The sequence below is a fragment of the Mobula hypostoma genome, chromosome 6 (genome assembly GCF_963921235.1).
Source record: "Mobula hypostoma chromosome 6, sMobHyp1.1, whole genome shotgun sequence".
Lineage (NCBI taxonomy): Eukaryota > Metazoa > Chordata > Chondrichthyes > Myliobatiformes > Myliobatidae > Mobula > Mobula hypostoma.
The window spans coordinates 114,518,128-114,540,940 of NC_086102.1; the positions used below are offsets into that span (position 1 = coordinate 114,518,128).

The 22,813-nt window shown below is 44.5% G+C and overlaps 1 protein-coding gene across 1 annotated transcript in view; it reads right to left on the bottom strand.

The window, feature by feature from the left end:
* Positions 1 to 22,813, bottom strand: part of cps1 (carbamoyl-phosphate synthase 1, mitochondrial) — a 196,535-nt gene that overhangs the window by 147,235 nt on the left and 26,487 nt on the right. Inside the window, exons 2-7 of the mRNA XM_063051500.1 lie at positions 19,238 to 19,347; positions 9,690 to 9,834; positions 4,348 to 4,437; positions 3,433 to 3,489; positions 3,237 to 3,329; positions 1,240 to 1,329 (exon numbers count right to left, since the gene is read on the bottom strand). Coding sequence (XP_062907570.1) covers positions 1,240 to 1,329; positions 3,237 to 3,329; positions 3,433 to 3,489; positions 4,348 to 4,437; positions 9,690 to 9,834; positions 19,238 to 19,347 — 585 coding nt within the window. The remainder of the gene's footprint in view (positions 1 to 1,239; positions 1,330 to 3,236; positions 3,330 to 3,432; positions 3,490 to 4,347; positions 4,438 to 9,689; positions 9,835 to 19,237; positions 19,348 to 22,813) is intronic.

Consider the following 22,813-nt stretch of genomic DNA (forward strand, 5'->3'; position numbering starts at 1 on the left):
TACTTGAATTTGACTTCAGTATAAATTGGCATCAAGGTCAGCACAACATCATGGGAGTGGCCACAGTTTGAGCAGACAATGACAGGATTTGAGTGAGGAACTGAGGCTTTGGCTCAAGGGGCTTTGGCAAGAAGAGGCAAAAGCTAAGGAAAGTTTCTGTTAAGTTTCTCTTTCTTTCTTTATTATTTCACTTGAAGGAGTTAGTTTATTTTTGTCTCATTTTCCCTCAAAGCTGTTTAGTCAAGGCAGGTCAACATCACGCTCCTCCTGCACAATGTGGGAGCTCAGGGAAGCTGCCAGACTCCCTGACAACCACATGTGCAGGAAATGTGTCCGGCTGCAGCTCCTGACAGACTGCATGATGACCCTGGAGCTGTGAGTGGATTCACTTTGCTTTGTGGATAACTCAGTTAGTGAGCTGATCACAATGCCCTTTAAAGGCCTAAGGAAAGACAGGAATGAACAGCCAGTTGTTGTGGTGCCTGTAGGTACCAACAATAAGGAAAGAAGTGGGGCGGTGGGTAAGCCAAATCTAGGGAGCTAAGAGTTAATTTAAAACAGAGGACCTCAAAGTAATAATCTCAGCATTAATACCTGTGCCACATGCTAGTCAGAGTTGGAACAGAAGCATATTTAGGATGAATATGTGACTTGAGCAGCGAGGTAAAAGGGAGTTTTAGATTACTGGGGTATTGAAACTGGTTTTGAGGGAGGTGGGACCAGTATCAACTGGACTACACCCGGGCAATATTCAGATCAATTACCTTAGGGGATTGTTTGTTAGTACTGTTGGGAAGAGTTTAAATTAATATGGCAGGGGGATGGGGATAAAGGCAGAAAGGAGGGAAGCAATGAAGAAACCAAAGCAAAAGTTAGAAAAAAGTCAGCGTGGAGTACAGAAAAGTCAGATGCAAAGGACACAAAGGTTATGAGATTCTAGAAGAACAACGAGTGTGTGGGTATTTTATCTGAATACTCTTAGTATTCAAAAAAATGTCAGTGCACAAATCAGTACAAAGGAGTTTGATTTAGTGTCCATTACAGAAACATGGTTGCAGGGGGCAAATTATTACAAATTAAAATATTCTGTGCCTAAACAGAGATATTGGAGCTCCCTGCAAAAGAAGGCAATAATGTTGCAGTGGAAATGAAGAGTTCAAGACCACCCCAGTACAGGGAAGCAATGGCTGGAACTATTCCCAACTGGGCAAGACCGAGAGACAGGTTACGTGTAAATACCTTGACAAGAAGTCGGATGATGTTGTGTTTTATGCCACAGTCCACTGCAACGACTTTGATTGGATTCCCTTTGCCATAGATTTTTATTTCCTGTCGAAGGACAGAGAGCTGAAACACACTGCACATCACCACAAAACACTCACTCATAAAAGCTGAGCCCTCATTCGTCAACACAGGAGCAGCACAATTAGCACATTGTTTTACAAGACAAGCAACCCAGGTTCAATTCCCGCCGCTGTCTGTAAAGAGCTTGCACATTCTCCCCATAACTGCATGGATTTCCTCCGGGCGCCCCAGTTTCCTCCTTCCTAGCAAAGACGTACAGGTTAGCAGTTTAATTGATCACATGGGTGTAATTAGGTGGCATGAGCTCGTTGGGCCAGGAGGTCTTTACCATGCTGTATCCCTAAATAAAACATAACCTGTACAGCCTTGTAGGCATGTGGCCAAGTGGTTAAGGCATTTGACTAGGGATCTGAAGATTGTGAGTTTGAGCCTCAGCCAAGGCAGCGTGTTGTGTCCTTGAGCAAGGCACTTAACCACACAGTGCTCTGCGACGACACTGATGCCAAGCTGTATTGGCCCTTGCCCTTCCCTTGGACAACATCGGTGTCGTGGAGAGGGGAGACTTGCAGCATGGGCAACTGCTGGTCTTTTGTACAACCTTGCCCAGGCCTGCACCCTGGAGAGTGAAGACTTTCCAGGCGCAGATCCATGGTCTCGCAAGACTAACAGATGCCTGACAGCCTTACTGTGGGAACGCTGCATCACAAGGACTGTAGCACAGTAAACCACCAGCTTTCTACCAATTTCTCAAAGGCAATTAAGGATGGTAGGCCTCCTGCTAATGACCCCAACTTCCCAGGAAAAAGACATGCCCATTAATCTGGGGGAACAAGGCATCTTTACTGCCATAGACAATAGACAATAGGTGCAGGAGTAGGCTATTCAGCCCTTCAAGCCAGCACCGTCATTCACTGTGATCATGGCTGATCATCCACAATCAGTATCCTTTTCCTGCCTTCTCCCCATATCCCTTCACTCCACTATCTTTAAGAGCTCTATCTAACTCTTTCTTGAAAGAATCCAGGGAATTGGCCTCCACTGCCTTCTGAGGCAGAGCATTCCACAGAACCACAACCCTCTGCGTAAAAAAGTTTTTCCTCAACTCCGTTCTAAATTGTCTACCCCTTATTCTTAAACTGTGGCCTCTGGTTCTGGACTCCCCCAACATCGGGAACATGTTTCCTGCCTCTAGCGTGTCCAATCCCTTAATAATCTTATATGTTTCAATCAGATCCCCTCCCCTGCCATGATGAGGCAGCTCTCAGGTTGGAGGAGCAACACCTAATATTTGGGTAGCCTCCAACTTGATGACATGAACATCAATTTTTCTAACTTCTGGCAATTTCTCCCCCTCCCCCTTCTCTTCTTTTTCCATTCCCCATTCTGGCCCCTTCTTACTTCTTCTCTTCTCCTCACCTGCCTATCATCTCTGGTGCCTCTCCTCCTTCCCTTTCTCCCATGGTCCATTCTCCTCTCCCATCAGATTCCTTCTTCTTCAGCCCTTTACCTTTCCACCTATCAGCTCCCAGTTTCTCACTTCATCCTCCCTCTCCCACCCACCTACCTTCCCCCTCACTTGGCTTCACTTATCACCTGCCAGCTTGTGTTCCTCCCCCTTCCCCACCTTCTTATTCTGGCTTCTTCCTCCTTCCTTTCCAGGCCCCGCCTGACCTGCTAAATTCCTCCAGCATTTTGTGCCCATTAATCTGTTCCAGAAACAGAGGAAACCATGGCAATTCCCAAAAGCAATATCCCAATTTTCAGCAAGTTCCTTGGAGGATATGCAGAGGCTTTCTCAGCTCAAAAGCACAACCAGGGATCTCCCCAAGCCTGAGATACTGAAACTTCCTCCCCTTGGAGTAGTGAATTTAAACTGCATAAACTTGTAAACATGGTATTTAGGGTATTCATTACATAAAATAGGAACTTACTTTGGTTGATAGTTCTGCCATTAGGTTTCGCAGATTGGGATCTACAAATTCTACTGGATCACCTTCAAATTCAATTTTACCGAGAATTGTTCCCTGTGAAGATATATATTAAAAATTGCATTAAATGGGCTTTTTAAATAACTAGAAACACTGTAATTAGTTGCAGGAACTTCAACGTAGACACCTTGGCACTTACCTTATCCCGGACAATCTTTGTAAGCATTCTGGTGTCGACCCCATAAAGGGCAGGGATCTGCTCAGAAAGAAAAGCACATTCCATAAAGCATCAAGTCATCAGGTTCCCCCTGACACCAGAAACAACAGCCAGCTGCAGCTCTAACTGAATCCACTTTTCAATTGGAAATTTGTCCATCAAAGCCTCAACAGGATATGTCAACCACCATGGTAGCACTGGCACTTCTCAGAATGACACAGCTCTTGCACGGTAGAGCACCAAGCATCACCCTGAGATCTGTGGCAATCAATTGTGCAATCGACCAGGCAGACTAGGATGATCTCAGTCTGCTGTAGTGTGGACAGACTAACCCAGACCAGGATGACCTCCAAGCCTGGACCAGCCCAGGTTGGGATGGACAGGACCAGACTGGTTTAAGATTACCTCAGGCCCCAAACCCATTGATCATGAACTCCCTTCTCTCTTTGTACCTTGCCTCTTAGTAACCAACTCAATAAAACAGGGAAGACAGACCTAATTCAGAAATGCGAAGGAAAACTTCCAAGACCCAGGACCCAGGTTCCCTCACTCTGTGCCATTTCCAAAGAACGGCCAGGCATCTATATACACCTCTGTTGGCTCACAGACAAACACAGCATGCTAATAATCCCTGGAGAACAAGCAGTCTGAGGCCTGGCACCTGGTGGTCTTTCTTCTTCCTGGGTGGAGAGAGGGTCAGTACTGGTGGTGCTAGGTAACCCCCATGTCTTCTGAGCAGGGTCGGAAGTACAACCACCCAGCAAAGTGGAGGCCTGCCCATCCAGGGAAGGGCTACATGCAGAAACAGTGACATGTACAAGGCACAACAAGTTGACTGGAAGCTTGGAGCTACACCACAGCAATACGCAGTTGGGAACGAGAGAACGAGAACCATACCTTTTCTTCATACAGCCACTCGCCAAGTGACTTAACAGAGTTCCAGTGGCTGTATTCATGGCTGTAATCCTGCACAAGCAATCCTGACACCTGATAATCCCAGAACAGCACATTAGTCCAATCAGGCAGCGCTCGTTTCAACCCGAGAGAAAGCATGCCCCTCCCCATCCCACCCCCTCATCCACCCGACTCTCCAACACCTGATCCTCACCCTGGTGCCTCAAATCCAGGAAGAACAGGAACAGAAGGATGGGCAGATGAACACGTGGCTGAAGGGATGATGCAGGGGGAATGGGCTTTCGGTTCTCGGATTACTGGGGCGGTTTCTGGTGAAGGTGCTCCTTTACAGGAGGGGAAGATTGCGCCTTAAGCTGAGCCGGAGCAACTTTCTAGCAGAGCAGGCTCACTGGGCCGAATGGACTGATTCTCCTTCTCTGTCCCATGGCCTTATGGGATGCTGGGGAAGGTTAAAACTGAGTTGGCAGAGGAATGAGGTTTGGTCAGAGAGGTGGGCATAGTCACCTAGAAGAGGAATAGTAAATCCAGTGGGGACAATTGAGAGCAAATGCACACAGGGGAATACAAAGGTAAATTGCATCGATTGCAAAGCAAGGATAATCACTAGTAAGGTAGATGAGCCCAAAGCTGTAGTTAACAGGTTGATCTACAGTATTGTTGTTATCACTGAGGCATTGTTTAAAGTCAGGCAGGGCTGCCAATGCAGTGTCCCAGCAGTCTAAATTATCCAGGCAAGGCAGAGGGGGATGAAAAAGAGGAGATAACATTACACCATTAGCCAACGATTGCAATATATCAGTATTGAGGGAGGATATCCTAGAAATCTCCACAAATCAGGCCCTATGGGTAGAGACCGGGAACAAAAGATTGCCGTCATTTTGCTCGGGGGGTGACGCAGACCTTCCAACAGTCGACAGGAGAGAAGGGGTGAAGAAGGGAGAAGCTGAGAGGTGATAGGTGGAAAAGGCAAAGGGTTGAAAAAGGAGGAATCTGATAGGACAGGAGTGTGGACCATGGGAGAGAGAGGGAAGGAGGAGGGACACCAGAGGGAGCTGATAAGCAGGTAAGAACAGGAGAGGTGAGAGGGGACACAGAAGGGGGAATGGAAGTGCAGAGGAGGCCATGGACCAACCCGTCAGAATGGGAATGGAGCTTGGGATTAAAATATATCCCACAGAGGGAAAGAAGTGATTTATAAGGATTCTGATCTGTAGCAGAGAAGGGCTGGCTTGAAGTCCAAAGTTTTTTGACAAGCAAGGCTTCACCAAGGAGGCTGAGTGGTGACAAGGTAAGGTGGTCCTTCCTTAAACCAGCAGTAACCCAAGGAGTAGAGATGACAGTTAGTGGAATGGTGTGCTCCTCCCCTGAGATGTGGGAGACTGGAGGCAGCCAAGCATGCTGAGCACATACATCTGTGGGATGCAGTGCCTGCTACAGCTTCTCTCAGACCATATGGATCAGTTTAGACTCACCAAGAAGCATACAGGGGGCAGAGGGCATGATCGATAGGGGTTTCAGAGATATGGTCAGCCAGATAGGGTAGGTAGATGGTGCAGGAGTCCTGCACAGCTATTTCCCTCTATAACAATATAACCTCTTCGGATATTGTTGGGAGGATAGCTTCTCAGGGAAGCCACAGCAACAGCCAGATCAGAGGCACAACAGCAGGCTACACTGTACAGCAAGACAGATCAAAGTCTAGGTGGTGGTAGTGATAGGGGACTCTATAGTCACGAACACAGACAACTGTTTCTGTGGCCATATGGGAGACTCTAGGATGGTGTGTTGCCTCCCAGGTCACGTGTTCAAGGATGTCTCTGAGTGGGCACACGACTTTCTGAAAGAAGAGGGTGAGCAGTCAAAGGTCATTATCCACATTGGTATCAGAGGCAGTACGAAAGATGAGAATTTAGGGGGTTATATGGGGAATTAAAAAGCAGGACCTCTAGGTACGTAAATACAAGAGATTCCACAGTTGCTGGAAATCCAGAGCAACACACAAAAAAATGCTGTGGAGGAACTCAGCAGGTCAGGCTATGGAGAGGAATAAAGAGACGAAATTTCCAGTCAAGACACTTCATCAGATCAACTTCTAGGGTTGTAATTTCATGGCGTTGTGCAAACTAACAAGGGAAATAATTAGTATAGAGTATAGTGAATGCATAACTAAGGAGAGACACTCCAGGTAAATAAACCATCAGGTTACCTCCAGGGCAGGTGGAACCTGTACAGGAATGACAATTTGAATCTAAACTGGAAGGGAGCCAATATCCTCGCAGGGAAATCTGCTAGTGTTATTCAGAAGAGTTTCAACTTGTATGGTGGGGGGGTTGGGAGGCAGAGCAGTAGGCCAACAAGTGGAGGGATTGAGTGAAAGCTTGAGGGTAGTAAAACAGGAAGAATAGGCAGCGCCAATTTAAGGATCACCATGGTAACAATGATCTGCAGTGTATTTATTTCAATCCAAGAAATATAACAGGGAAGCAGATGAGTTTTGAACCTGCATTATTACATGGAATTACAGGGAAGTGTATGGCCATCCACTTTGGGAGAAGGAATAAAGGCACAGATTTTCTAAATGGGAGCAAATTCAGAAATCAGAGGCGCAAAGGGACTTGGGAATCCCCATGCAGGTTTTCCAGGTAGAGTCAGTGGTAAGGAAACCAAATGCAATTTTAGCATTCATTTTGAGAGAACTAGAATATACAATAAAAGCAAGGATGAAATGCTGAGGTTTTATAAGTAATCTGTCAGATCACACTTGGAGTATTGTGAGCAGTTTTGGGTCCCTTATCTAAGCAGGTGTGCTGATATTGAAGAGAGTCCAGAGGAGGTTCAAGAGAATGATCTTGGGTATGAAAGGGTTAATTTATGGGGACCATTTCATGGCTCTGGGCCTGTGCTCACTGTAGTTTAAAAGAATGAGGGGCTATCTCATTAACCCTACTAAATATTGAAAGGCCTATAAGGAGTGTGTGGAGAGGATGTTTCCCATAGTGAAAGTGTCTAGGATCACAGAATAGACGGATACCCCTTTAGAACAAGGATGAGGAGGAACTTCTTTAGCCAGAGGCTGATGAATCTGTGGAATTCATTGCCACAGACAACTGTGGAGGCCAAGTCACTGGACGTATTTAAAGAGAGCGTTGTTAGTTGCTTGATTAGTAAGGATGTAAAGGTTATGGGGACAGGGCAAGAGAATGGGGTTGAAAGGGATAATAAATCAGCCACGATGGATTAGCAGAGCAGATATGATGTGCTGAATAGCCAAACCCTACTCCTATGTCTTATATCTCTTATGGAAATGTAGCCATTACTGGATCTTGGTTGGATGAGGGACAGGACTGGCAGCTCAGTATTCCAGGGTTTAGATGTGACAGAGAGAGATGTAAAACATGGAGGAGGGGGAGGTGATTTGCTTCATTGAAACTACATGAATGTCACAGCTGAAGTAGAACAGGACATCTTGGAGGACTCATCCATAGAGGCCCTGTGAGTCGAACTCAGGAATAAAGAGTACAATCACTATGATACGGTTATACTATGGCCTTCCAATAGCCACCAGAAGTCATTCAGATTTGCAGAAGGATCGTGGAAAGAAGTGGAAACAGCAAGATTATTTTTATTGGGTGATTGTAACTTTGCCTAATTATTGAATGAGATTCCCTTCGTGCCAGGGGCTTAGATGGGTAGAATTTGTGATGGTGCACTCAGGAGGGTTTCTTGAAACTATACGTAGATAATCTAACTAGGAACTTGAGCTGTACCTGACTTTATATTGGGGAATGAGGCTGGCTAGGCGATCAAAGTTTCAGTAGGGGAGCATTCTGGAAAAACTGATCGCAATTCCATATGCTTTAAAATAGTTATCGATAAGAATGACTGATCCTCAGGTGGAAGTGCTATGTTGGGGAAGGCTAATTACAACAGTATTGGACAGGAACTGGAGATGGCTGTTTGACTGCAAATCCACATCTGACATGTGGGAGTCTTATAAAGACCAGTTGATTAAAATTCAGGACCAGCATGTTCCTACGAGGATATCACAAAAGGGTACAAAATTCTGGAATTTCAGATGATAAGAGATATTTTAAGTTTAATGATAAAGATCAAGGAAGCAACTTTAAGCCGATATCAGAGAAGACCCTCAGGAAGTACAAAGGAATAGAAAACATCTTGAGCAGGAAGGTGATTAGGGGCCATGATTAAGGAGAATCCCAAGGCATTTTAATCGGAAAAATGATACCCTTTGCCATTTATTTGACTAATCTATATGCTTTTACATTCCCATTAACTTAAATATTCAAGTCATTTATAGGTTGAGGCCAGTATCAATCCTTGTGGCAAAGCACACACCACTTCTTGCCAACCAGAGAAAAGATCCATTTATGCTCATTCATTTTCCTGCTGGCCAGCAAGTCATCTGCCCATGCAAACATTTCCTCCTATACAAAGAGGTTTTTTTTTCTCTTTCTAGAAATTGTGTTTATTTTACATGACCTTGAATTTTTACAAGAGGCTGATTAACATCTTTAACAACATAAGATAACAGGCCTGTACTTCCCAGCTTCTGTTTTACTCCCTTCTTGCTATTTTCCAATCTAATGAAGCCATTTTTTCCCCTGAATCTACAGGATTTTGCAACATTCAAGCCAACTCAACCACTATCTCAATGGTCACTTTGTTTAAAGAGTCCAGAGAGGTCCATCAGCAACCAGAGACTTATCAGTCTGCACTGCAACAATTTGTATCCACTATAGTGAAGACTGACACAACATACCTGCTTAATTTTTCTGCCACCTCCTTCTTTCTCATTCTTCATCAAGATCCATTTGTTCCTCGAGGCTCCTTAGGGGCCTACCACTCATGGCTTATATGGCTTACCCTTAGAATCCCTCAAGATACATCACGGAACTTACCCAAATTAGATTCTATTTGCTATTCTAATCTACTGCTCTCCAGACCCAGCTTCCATTTCTTACCTTACCCTATTATCCTGCTTTGGCCTTGCCATAATAGCCAGTCCAACCTTTCACCCATTAAGCTCTGCCCTTTCAGAGGTCAGCCTTTTGTTCTTCCCTATTTCCTCTTCCACGCCTTGACTTATTTTAACTTCTCCCAGTTCAGGTGAAAGCCAATCTACCTGAATCATTAATACTGCTTCTCCCTCTATAGATGCTACCTGACCTGCTAAGGTGTTTCTGCCCCCATGCTGGTCGCCAACTCAATCACATTTCATGCCCCACTTTTAGCCCTCAACAGCAAGACAAACAACTAGACATTCAGCAGATCAGTGGATCAATATCGTTGTCAGACAGATTTACCTGGATAAATTCAGACTCTACATATTTCATTAAACCCAATTCATCCAATTTCTTTGTATCTGGAACCCCATAGTTTCCAGCCATGGGTGATGTGAGGGTCAGGATCTGTCCTCTGTAGCTTGGGTCTGTCAAGGTCTCAGGATAGCTATATAAAAAAAACGGGGAAACGAAATTCATCAAACAAAAGAAGAAACTTTGACTTTTGGTTATAAGTATTTCCAGAAGTAGTTTTCAGATGTACATATAAAAGCATGATGAATTTGGACATGGTAAATAGGAAGAAGTCTGAAGTACAACATTTATTACAATTGACAAGTGATCCTGGGACAACATGGGAAATAAAGGAAGTTGTTATGATATGACCCTGGACTTGATTACCTAGACTTGGATGTATAGTGCATGCAAGTTTAATTCCGGCATTCAAACACAATGTGAAAGACTGACAGAAATAATAACACCTTATAATCTGGACACAAGGATGCATTTTGTCAGCCACTTTCACTTCCATTCCTTCAAGGCCAAGGAGAAAGAAGAGAGAAATGAGAAGAACGTGACTAAACTTCAAATAGTCAGCATTGACTCAATGGGCCCAAATAGTCTCCATTGGTGCTGCAGCAATTCCATGTTCAATCTTAGCCACTGGCATGCACAGCAGGATCACACACAGGGAGCCAACAGGCAGGTCTTCTAGTTTGTGGATAATGGAAGAATTTAACCAGTATACACTGACGGGAAGAATAGCTAAGAGTGCTATGGTGGCCATCAAACTGTGCAAGGCACAGATGAATAGGGCCATAAATAACCACATCATTGATGAAAGGATAAGGTAAGAGGCAGCCACAAATCCAAGTGGACTCAGTGGGGCAAAGGACCTGTTTCCTTGCTGCATGACTGTGTGACTTTAAGCATGGAATTAGCCATGATGGCAATACATAGCTTCATAGGGGAAATGTGTCAGAGAGTCAATATTTCAGATCAAACCTGAACCTGAATTTCCTGTCGCTCCTCACTTACACTTACGTCTGTGAGGCTAAGCACAGTTCCAATGCCATATTCAAGTTTGCTGATGACACCACTACCATTGGTCGAATAAAAGGTGGTGACTAATTGGCATATAGTAAGGAGATTGAAAATCTGGCTGAATGGTGCCACAATAACAACCTCTCATTCAATGTCAGCAAGACCAAGGAGGAGGAAACCAGGGGTCCATGATCCAGTTCTCACTGGGGGAAATCAGAGGTGGAGAGGGACAGCTTGGTATTTTCATTTCAGAGGAGCTGTCTTAGGCACAGCACAAAGTGCCATTATGAAGAAACCACAGCTGGGCCTCTACTTCCTTAGCAGTTTGTGAAGATTCAGCACAACTTCTAAAACTTTGACAAACTTCTACATATGTCTGGTGGAGAGTATATTGACTGGCTGCATCACAGCCTGGCATGGAAACACCAATGCCCTTGGATAGAAAGTCCTACAAAAAGTAGTGGATACAGCCAAGTACATCACAGGTGGAGCCCTCCAAACCATTGAACACATCTACATGGAGTAGTACCGCAGGAAAGTAGCATCCATCATCAGGGACCCCCACCATCCTGGTCATGCTCTCTTCTCACTACTGCCATCAGGAAGGTGGTACAGGAGCCTCAGGATCCACACAACTAGGTTCAGGAATAGTTATTACCCCTCAACCATTAGGAGGGGGTAAGTTCACTCACCCCATCACTGAACTGTTCCCATAACCTATGGAGTCACTTTCAAGAACTCTTCATCTCATGTTCTTGATATTAATTGCATATATATTTTTTTTCTTTTGTATTTGCACAGTTTTTGTACATTGGGTGTTTGTGCATCCCGTTGATGCAGGCTTTCATAGATTCTATTATGTATCTTGGATCTGCTGTGTACTGTACAGTATGCCTGCAAGAAAATGAATCTTGGGGTTGTATATGGTGTCATATATGTACTTTGATAATAAATTGACCTTGACTCCTCATCCCCCTCCCACTCTGATCTTTTGGTCAGCGACCTTTACTGTCACAAGGAGGTCGGAACAGACCTCATCATCCATCTAGGCATGTTGCAGCATTCTGGACTCAGTATCAAATCCTACACCTTTCAGTAAGTTGATTTCTCAGCCTGTGTCAGGCATCCATCTGTGGTATGAACTCATCTTGACTTCTCCTCCACCCATTTTGTTTCACTCTGGGAACGAATAAAACCCATGAGTGCAGGCCATCCAGTCCTGGTGACTTGTCCATGAGTTTTTCCTCCAAAACTTTGTTCCTATGATTGGGATATTACAAGTACAGGTACCTCCGTGGTATTTGAAATTAGCCCATTTCTTACTTTTGGGATATTTGCAGTAAAGACTGATGAAAAATGTTGACCTTAAGCACTTGCCTTTTCTTTGCTTCCTGTCCAAGATTCAAGATTGTTTATTGCCATTTTTCAGTATGAGGGAACAAAATCATTGTTACACCAGATTTGATGCAGTATTTAAAAAATATCACAACCTTAAAAAAAACAGTGAATATCACTATAAAAACAATCCTCTAAAACACAATGTACAAGTAACTGCTGAGTGTGGCTGTACACAAGATTAGCTTACAAGCATAGACTGACTGTACGGATGTAAAGTGACACTAGGTGCAAGAGTATCTATACAAAAGATGACTCTGACAGGAAATGATAAAGTGACAGAGTGACTTTTGGCAGGAGGAACTCTTCTAGGTAGCAGCAGGACACAGGAAAACATCAGAAACAGAACCTCAAGTGGAATGATGACTATATTGCCATCTCAGTCTCCAGATGTTCTAAGACTTACCTCAGCCACCCAACTCATTTTTATATACCCAGTGAAAGATTTACTCTTTGTCTTGACAGCATATGCAAATTCTTATCAGAATTTATTTTCTCCCTTAATTATTAGCCTTTCACTGCTGTTCCTTTAAATAAATTCCCAGAACCTCTGCTCCTGTCAGATTGAAGACTGTAGGTCATCACCTAAGAATCCGTGGATAAACAAAGTAAAAATAACATTATATAAGGAATAGGGTTAGAGAATGATCCCGGGAATTAAATGGTTAACATATGAGGAGTGTTTGATGCTTTGGGCCTTTATTCGCTTCGGGTTAGAAGGATGAGGGGGGAAAGATCTCATTGAAACCTATTGAAAGACCTAGATTGAGTAGACATGCAGAGGATGTTTCCTATCTGGAAGAGTCTAGGGCTGGAGGGCACAGCCTTGGAGTAGAAGGTCATCCTTTTGGAACAGAGATGGAGGAATTTCTTTATCCACAAGGTGGTGAATCTATGAAATTCACTGCCACAGACAGCTGCAGAGACCAAGTACAGTATATTTAAATCAGAGGTTGATAGTTCATCATTAGTAATGCCGTCAAAGGTAATGGGGAGAAGGCAGGAGAATGGAGTTGAGAAGAATCAGCTGTGATGAAATTGTGGAGCAGACTCAATGAGCCAAATGGCCTACTCTTGCTCCTTGTTACATTGTTGCTCCTTGTTACAATGTTACATTGACTGTTGTATTTATTATAAATTATTATCAATTACTATTATTGCACATTATGCAGAGACGCAACTTAAAATATTTTTACTCCTCATGTATGTGAAGGATGTAAGAAATAAAGTCAATTCAAGTCAATTCTGTGTCTTATGGTCTTATAGAATCGCTTTAGAAAGGTAGTTGATTTGGAGTTCACTGCTGTCACCACTACATCACCAGCCTGCTAGCTTTAAACAGAAACCCCTTTATTCAGAAGCTATACCTTCCTATCCAAGACTATCTTACTAATGGAAATGTCCTCTCAGCATCCACTCTATCCAGACCTTTCTGTATCCAGTAGGACTCAGTGAAATTCCTCCTCTGATCTCCATCAAGTACAGGCCAGGAGACATCAAGTGCTTGTCATATGTTAAGCCATTCATTCCATGGACCACTCTTGTGAACCTCCTCTAGACCCTCTCTGGGGACAGCACGCTCTTCCCGAGATACGTGGTCCATTGCTCACAATATTCCCAATGCACACTGACCAAGACCTACCAAAGCACGGGAACCCCGACAGTTTGTCATATACCTACTTCCCAGTCTGGATAGGAATGTCAAGGAGTAGATTGCAATGGAGGGATATGAATCGTGTGCAGGTAAATGGATTTAGTTTAAATTGGCGTCACAGTCAGCACAGATATTGTGGGCCAAAGAGCCTGCTCCTGTGTGGTACTCAGCAGATGGGACTGTTCAGCAATAAGGGAGAGGAAAAGTGTCCACATCCAGCTGCAGGGAGTGATAAAGAGGACAAAAGGAATACCTCTGACATCTAAAACTTTGATAAACTTCTCTAGATGTGTGGTGGAGAGTATATTGACTGGCTGCATCACAGCCAGGTATGGAAACACCAATGCCCTTGAACAGAAAATCCTGCAAAAAGTAGTGGATGCAGCCCAGTCCATCACGGGTAAAGCCCTGCCCACTATTGAGCACATCTGAAGACACTGCTGGTGCCATGAGAGCGGCATCCATCATCAGGGACCCCTACCACTCAGGATATGCTCCCTTCCCACTGCTGCCATCAGGAAGAAGGTGCAGGAGCCTCAAGGCTCGCACCACCATGTTCAGGAACAGTTACTACCCCTCAACCATCAAGCTCTTGAACCAATAGGGATAACTTCACTCTACTTCACTTACCCCCATCACTGAACTGTTCCCACAACCTATGGACTCACTTTCAAGGACTCTTCATCTCATGTTATCAATATTTACTGTTTGTTTATTTATTATTATTTTCTCTTTGGATTTGCACCGTTTACTGTCTTTTGCACATTAGTTATTTGTTTGCTCTGCTGGGTGCAATTTTTCATTGATTCCATCATGGCTCTTGGATTTACTGAGTATGCCCACAAGAAAATGAACCTCAGTGTTATTTGTGGTGACATATATGAACTTTGGTGACAGATTTACTTTGAACTTTGGTAGAACACGGCCAGCATTGCCCTGGATGTGGGCTGTAAATAAGGTCAATGAACAGAGAAAGAGAAAAAGAGAAAATCTTGTTTCTGTGTTAAGGTTCAAAAATTCAAAGGTTCAAAGGTTCATTTAATGTCAGAGAAATGTATACAATATACATCCTGAAATGCTTTTTCTTCGCAAAACATCCACGAAGAGGAGTGCCCCAAGAATGAATGACAGTTAAATACTAGAACCCCAAAGTCCCCCCCCCACGAGCTCCCCTCCCTCCTGCGCGTAAGCGGCAGCAAACAACAACCCCCCCCTTCCCTCTGGCAAAAAAAGTTATTGTGTTCAATGCTCTATTCAATTTGACTAGGCAAATTAATGGTTTGGCACAGATTTTAAGTTATGTCTCTGCATAATGTGCAATAGTAATTGATAATAATTTATAATAAATTATTTGTCGCCTTGTATATTGTAATACTTCAGGTCCTGATTCTGAGAAGGGATTCTACCTTTGACACCATCTTGGGCTGTGACCCCCTGACCTCATCAACCATTTTCTCAAACCCTTCACAGCCCCTGATAGAACATAGAACAAAGGGCCTATTTCTATGACTCTATTACATCCTGTCTCATAAAACAGCAATCCAAGAACAGTAAGAGAGGGAGAAGGCAGACAAAGGATAGAAGAATTACAAATTGCAGGGCTGCAGGACATGCCCAGTAAATCATATGGCAGCTTTAAATTTCAGTGTATTAACATATCAGATTATATATCCTAGGTACAACACGCAGGCTCAATCACAAAGAAAGCATGCTCACTTTTTTACTGCCGGTTTAACTTGGCTTAGCATGTCACTGAACACTCTAGCAAGTCTATACATGTGTAAAGTTGGATGTCTCCTGACTGGATGCAAATGCATTTCAAAGCAATTCAAACGTAAGAAGTTGCAGAGCATCCCCCCCCCCGCCCCACCCATCATTAGAGTTACAGTATCTATAGTCTATAGAAGATGGTGTTACTACATGAAGTCGACATCCACCATCAAAGCTCCGCAGCATCCTGACCATGCCATCTTCTTGAAGCTATCACGGACAGGAGGTACGGAAGCCATCGCGGACAGCAGGTACGGAAGCCATCGCGGACAGCAGGTACAGAAGCCATCGCGGACAGCAGGTACGGAAGCTTGAACTCCCAGGTTCCACCACCAGGTTCAAGTAAGCGACTCCCCTCCAACCCATGTGGTTCTTGAAACAACCAGCACAGCCCAAGTCACTACAATTTAGCAACGCCATAACCACTTTGATCACTTTGCAGTAAAATGGACTCTGTTTCATTTAAACTGCATTCTTTCTTGTAAAGATTATGTATAATTTATGTCTATCTTGTGTTTTTCTTCTAACATGATGCTATGTACATATGAAGCTGCTACAAATACATTTTTCACTGCACCCATGCATACATGTACTTGTGCATGTGACAAATAAATGTGGCTTTAATGGAGAAAGGAAGACATCTGGGAGGTTCTTGTGCTGCTGAACCCCACTGTCAGAGCAAACACAGGGATAGGGGAATGGGAGAACCCAAAGGGATCGTTGCAGGAACCCAGGTAGAGCAAGCAGAAATCAGAATCCCAAGAGAGTTTGTGAGGTTGCAATGGAGGTTGGTTTCTGCCCCACCCCCAAGTTGGAGATAGTAAAGGGAAGTGCCCGAGATCAAGTGAGCACCTGAAGGTGAGAGCAGGTAAAAGAAGGCCAGGAGATGATCCGCACAAGTGCAGGAAACTGCGAAAGTGCAGCTGCTCATGTACCGGAGGGAGCGGGAGGAGGGAGCTCAGGTGGGACTGAAAGAAAGACCCTGCCACATATTCCTGTAATGTGAAGGGTTGCCTTATTTACCGGTCAAAAGCCTCTTCCACCATGTCGGTCACTGGTTGGCCTGTTCAAAGTATCCGGCAGCAATTTCCCATTGGTTGCCTTGTATGCCATGGCACCGTTTTTCGGTTCAAGGTGCCTCGGGAATATAAGAATAGTGCGTGCAAGAGACTCCGTTTCTTCCCTTTGTCTCCAGGGGCCTTCTTCAGACTGAAGTCGCGAAAGAGTGTTGCAGACATAGGTGAGCTCCTGGCATTTACTTAGTTAAGTACTCGTTCGTAGCATGCTTAGTTTTAGAGTTTTATAACTTGAGGAGATTTGATGGAAAACCCATTGAGTTAAGAGGCTTACTGAATGTTGCAGTTTTGTGTAGCTTAGATGAGCACTTATTTAGCAGGATGCCGGGCTTTGTGTTTCACTGTTTGCTTATAAATAAATAGATAATGTGCTCACTCACAATCCGTGTCCCTGTTCCACTCACGGAATCTGAAAATCTGGTTCCACATTACAATCCCACAGACAGACTGGCAGAACTTGGGCTGGGACATGTTCCAAAGTTAAACTTCTGGTCTGGAGAAAGTGGATGGAGTTGAAGAAGTTGTTCAATGCGAAGACAAGTTGTTCGTGGAGGGGAACTGGTCAAGGCACTCCTGGTGTGGGATACAGTTGTGGTGAAGATAAGTTGACTAGGATCAAGGACTGGACAATGACAAAGTGATGGAGGCCAGGTCAGGCTTTGCATTTTTGACTCTTGTATTCCTTTCCTGCATTCTCACACTCCAATTGCAATCACTTCCACAGGTCTTATCAACTAAGGACCATTCACAAACAAGAGAAACACACACAAAATACTCCTCAGCTTTTTTCTCCAGTCCTGCAGAAGAGTTTCGGCCCAAACATTGACTGTACTCTTTTCCTAGATGCTGCCTGGTCAGCTGAATTCCTACAGCATTGTGTGTATGTAACTGAAGACCGTATTTTGTCTCCTATCAACCAGACCCTGCCACATTTAAAGCTCATTTGTTTAAAGCTCAATTTCAGGGCAACCCTGACCTCACCTTATCAGAGATTTTCCCTTTCTTCCATACATCTTTCTCCCAGCTTCCCTGCAAATTAAATCTAACATGTTCTCTCTCCTTCCTGTAATGTTAACAGCATCTCTTCCCACAGGCGCCGCCTCACCTGCATCTTCTGTTTTTTATCTCAGATTTCCAGCATCTGCAGTCTTCTTCAAACTAGAGGATCTGAGGTAGGCCAAGGGGAGGGTGAGGCAAGAGGCCTGAAGTTAGAGGTTTAGACTGGGTGAACTCCAAGGCAGAGTACAAAGTAAATGGCAGGATACTCGGTAGTGTGGAGGAGCAGAGGGATCTGGGGGTACATGTCCACAGATCCCTGAAAGTTGCCTCACAGGTAGATAGGGTAGTTCAGAAAGCTTGTGGGGTGTTAGCTTTCATAAGTCAAGTGAAAGAGTCGCAATGTAATGATGCAGCTCTATAAAACTCTGGTTAGGCCACACTTGGAGTATTGTGTCCAGTTCTGGTCACCTCACTATAGGAAGGATGTGGAAGCACTGGAAAGGGTACAGAGGAGATTTACCAGGATGCTGCCTGGTTTAGAGAGTATGCATTATGATCAGAGATTAAGGGAGCTAGGGCTTTACTCTTTGGAGAGAAGGAGGATGGGAGGAGACATGATAGAGATGTACAAGATAATGAGAGGAATAGATAGAGTGGATAGCCAGCGCCTCTTCTCCAGGGCACCACTGCTCAATACAAGAGGACATGGCTTTAAGGTAAGGGGTGGGAAGTTCAAGGGGATAGTAGAGGAAGGTTTTTTACTCAGAGAGTGGTTGGTGCGTGGAATGCACTGCCTGAGTCGGTGGTGGAGGCAGATACACTAGTGAAGTTTAAGAGACTACTAGACAGGTATATGGAGGAATTTAAGGTGGGGGCTTATATGGGAGGCAGGGTTTGAGGATTGGCACAATATTGTGGGCTGAAGGGCCTGTAATGTACTGTACTATTCTATGTTCTATCAGGGGCTGTGAAGGGTTTGAGAAAATGGTTGATGAGGTCAGGGGGTCACAGCCCAAGATGGTGTCAAAGGTAGAATCCCTTCTCAGAATCAGGACCTGAAGCATTACAATATACAAGGCGACAAGTATGGGGAAGTAACTTCATCGTCCCCATAGGGCCAAATGGCTCCTTCCTGTACTGTAAATCTCTGTGAGTTTGCGCCTACAGTGTAACCTTGGTTTATGTCCAGAGTGCTCCAACGAGGATTAGGTTCCACTTAAAGTGACGTCAGCTCAGGGGGAGGGGTAATGCTGGGAAGGGTGTGTGATTCTATCATCAGACACCGAGCAGGACAGGCAGATACATTTCTCCCCGCGCGTCAGTGTCAAGTGAAAGAGTGAGCATGTGCTAACAGTGGAGGTACTCAGCCACACACCACACTGCACAAGTGCCAGTCGCTCTGTATGTCACGTGAGAGGGGTAGTGTGCAGTAACCTGAGCTTACATAGTGCCAGCTGTGATCAGGGAAAAGTACCAAGTGCTTCTGGCGAGGAGAATGAAAGCTAAGACCAAGACTGAGCGTGCATTCTCCCTCCCACCGCCTCGTGGAAGGCAGGAAGGGGAACACTGTCATGCAGAAGACCGCAGATTGCTGGGAGTGCCCTGCCTGCCCAGTAAGATCACACTGCACTCACCCGACCAATCCAGTGTTGAACACGACCTCTCCTGCAGTCGACTGAGGGTAGCCAAAGGATATTCCTTCCATTTTTGTCCCGTCATCAAGAATCAGTTGTGCTGTTAGTGCCTAAAAAAAAAAGTCAAATATTTCAGTTACAACATACAAAGCACATTCGTGTCACCATATACAACCCTGTGATTAATTTTCTTGCAGGCATTCACCACAAAGCAGAGAAATACAATAGAATCTATACAAAAGCAACTCGTGCATATGTAGAAAAACCGCGTAAACAGAAAATAAATAATACTGAGAACATGAATTGTAGAGACCTTGAAGCTGAGTCGATAGGTTGTAGAATCAGTTCAATGTTGGGCCGGCTGGTGGTGCAACGACATCGGCGCCAGACCCAGGAGCGGAGGTCCCCGGGTTCGAAACCAGTCGGGTCCGCTCCCGAGTACGCTTTCCATCCGTGCCGGGTTGAGTGTCGAGATCACAACTCGACCTCGTAAAATAAAGGGAAAATATTGCAAAAATGTCTGTGAGGAGTGGTGTGCCACACAGTCTCTCTCTCTCTCGCTCTGTGCCTTATAAAAAAAGCCATGAAAGAGACATCATCACGGACGGATGCACACACACGCACACACGCAGACTCACACGCACGCAGGCACACACCAAAAAAAAAAGAATCAGTTCAATGTTGTGGTGAAGTAATCCACCCTGGCTCAGCAGCCAAATGCTTGAACCTGAACATGGTGGAGTGGGACCCAAGGCTCCTGTACCTCCTTCCCAACAGCAGCAGCAAGAAGAGAGCATGGCCTGGATGGTGGAGCCCTTGATGATGGATGCTGCTTTCTTGTGGTAGCACTGCATGTTGGCATGCTCAATGGTGGGGAGGGCTTTGCTTGTGAAGGCTGAGTCTGCCACTTATTCCATTCATGGGTAGTGATGTTTCCACACCATGCCATGATAAAACCAGTCAGGATACTCTCCTCTGTGCATCTATAGACGTTTAGATGACATGCCAAATCTGTGCAAGCTTCTAAGGCAGGAAAGAATACTCTCATAAATATAACTTCCTGCAGAGGGATGCCACTGGTAAATTGCCAACCTACATAAACTGCCAAGTACAACTTTGTTTCCTGGTCTGTGCCACATCACTGAATTGCAACACAACTTCAGAACTCCGATGCCAAAGATCAAAAAGCAACAAACATGGAGCCAAGATTTCCAAAATGAAGAATTGCACAGTGACTATGCCCAAAAGTTGTTGGACTTGGACAGCTGGGGAAGGGGATTAGTAGGATAATGCAATGTTCAACCGTCCCAGTAACGACAAGAAAGTAACGTTCAGTAAGCTTTTGATAAGTCGCCACACAAAAAGGGGCACCAAATACTGTGAGTGCTCGTGGTTTTTGCAGACGTGTGTAACATGGATGAAAGACTGGTTATCACATGGAAGTCAGGGAGTCAGAATAAGCAGGCACGCAAGAAACTGCAGATGCTAGAACCTGGAGTAAAAATAGACCTGGGGCAGATCCTGACTGGCCCCAGGGAATCATCTATGCTAATGTTTCTCAAAAGTTCCAGCACATCCCCTTTCTTAACATTAACTGTTCAAGCATATCAGGCTGTCTTATGCTATCCTCACAAATGTCAAGGTCCCTCTCACTGGTGAATACTGAAGCAAGGAATTCATTAAGAACCTCCACTACCTCCTCCAACTCCAGATACACACTTCCTCTTTTGTAACTTTTTGGTCCTACCCTCACTATAGACATCCTCCTGTTCTTCATGTATGTGTGGAATGCCTTGGGGTTTTCCTTAATCCTAGTCGTCAAGGCCTTCTCCTATCCCTTTCTAGCTCTCCTAAGTCCATATTCAAGGTCCTTCCTGACAACCTTGTAACCCTCTAGAGCCCTGTCTAATCCTTGCTTCTTAAACCTTAAGTAAGCTTCTTTCTTCCTTTTGACTAGACGTTTCAAATCTCTCGTCAACCATGCTCCCTTCACCCTACCATCATTTCCCTGCCTCAAATACGAGGGGTGATTGATAAGCTTGTGGCCTAAGGAAGAAGGAGTCAATTTTAGAAAACCTGGCACATTTATTTTTCCTACATTTACACACTTAGTCCAGTGGTTGTGGAGTATATGGATCCCTTCGTTGTAGAAGTCAGTGTCTTGGACCTCCAGAGGTGGTCCACAGCAGGGGTGATTGATAAGTTTGTGGCCGAAGGTAGAAGATGAGTTATTAACTTCAAACTTTCTGCATTTTCACTCAAAGAGTTGAACTGCACGTGCATGTAACAAGAGCTGTATAACTCATCTCCTTCTACCTTAGGCCACAAACTTATCAATCATCCCTGCTGCGAACCACTTCTACAAAGAAGGGATCCGTATGCTCCACGACTGCTGGACTAAGTGTGTAAATGTAGGAGGGGACTATGTTGCAAAATAAATGTGCTAGGTTTTCTAAAATTGACCCCTTCTACCTTAGGCCACAAACTTATCAATCACCCCTCGTTGATGAACTTAATCTAGAATTCCCAGCAAGTGCTCCCAAAACAACCTTTACATTTCTGCTGTGAACTTCTTTGAGTCATCTGCTCACAAATTATGCTCCCAAGTTCCAGCCTAATAGCATCATAATTCACCCTCCCCCAAGTAGTTACTTCCACATACCATCTTCTCCAAGGCTGTGACAAAGGTCAGGGAGTTGTGGTCACTGCTCACCCACTGAGAGATCTGACACCTGGCAAGGTTCATTGACTAATACTAGATCCAGTATGGCCTCTCATTTTGTTGTCCTTTTCCCAGTCAAAATGTCCATTACTAAAGGGCATGCATTTAAGGTGAGAGGGGATAAATTCAAAGGAGATGTGTGGCTCAAGTTCTTTTAAAAAAGCAGAGTGCTGGGTGCCTAGAATGGTGGTGGAGGTAAATAAGATAGAGGCAGTTTAGAGCACAGGAATATGCAGAGAATGGAGGGATATGGACATTATGGAGGTATACACATATTGTGTAGGCAGGAGGGCTAAGTTTGATTAGGGATGTACTTGGTAGTTTGGTTGGTTCAGCATAACATTGTTGGCCTAAAGGGCTGGTCCTGCATGGTTCTGTTCTAGGTTTTACAAACGTTGTAAAAGGAGACGAGGCACGAGGCAGACCAGCCAAGTTCATATCGAGCAGCAGATCAGACAAGACCAAGTGGGCTCTGCCTGCTCCTGTTTCCTATCTCCCAGTGACAAGATGCAGATTGGCTACAGCCAAGTGTCAATTTCACAGTGCGTCAGAACTAACCATGAGATTTTACAATGCATTACAATCAAAGTACTTATGACACCCTTTAATCCCAGTTGCATTATCCAAATGCATTTTCGAAAACTGCTTTAGAACCACACCCACAGTAACCAAACCTAATCAGCGTGACATATGACTATGTTATTAAATCTGATTCTGATTGTGTTTGCAGTTTGCACACACTGGGGAAAACAGGCCAAGGCAAAGCCAAAGCCTAGATGACTGTCATAAGCACAAGCACATATATGCACAGGTCCCAAGAATAACCTGCAGCAGTATCACAGGCACAAACTGCA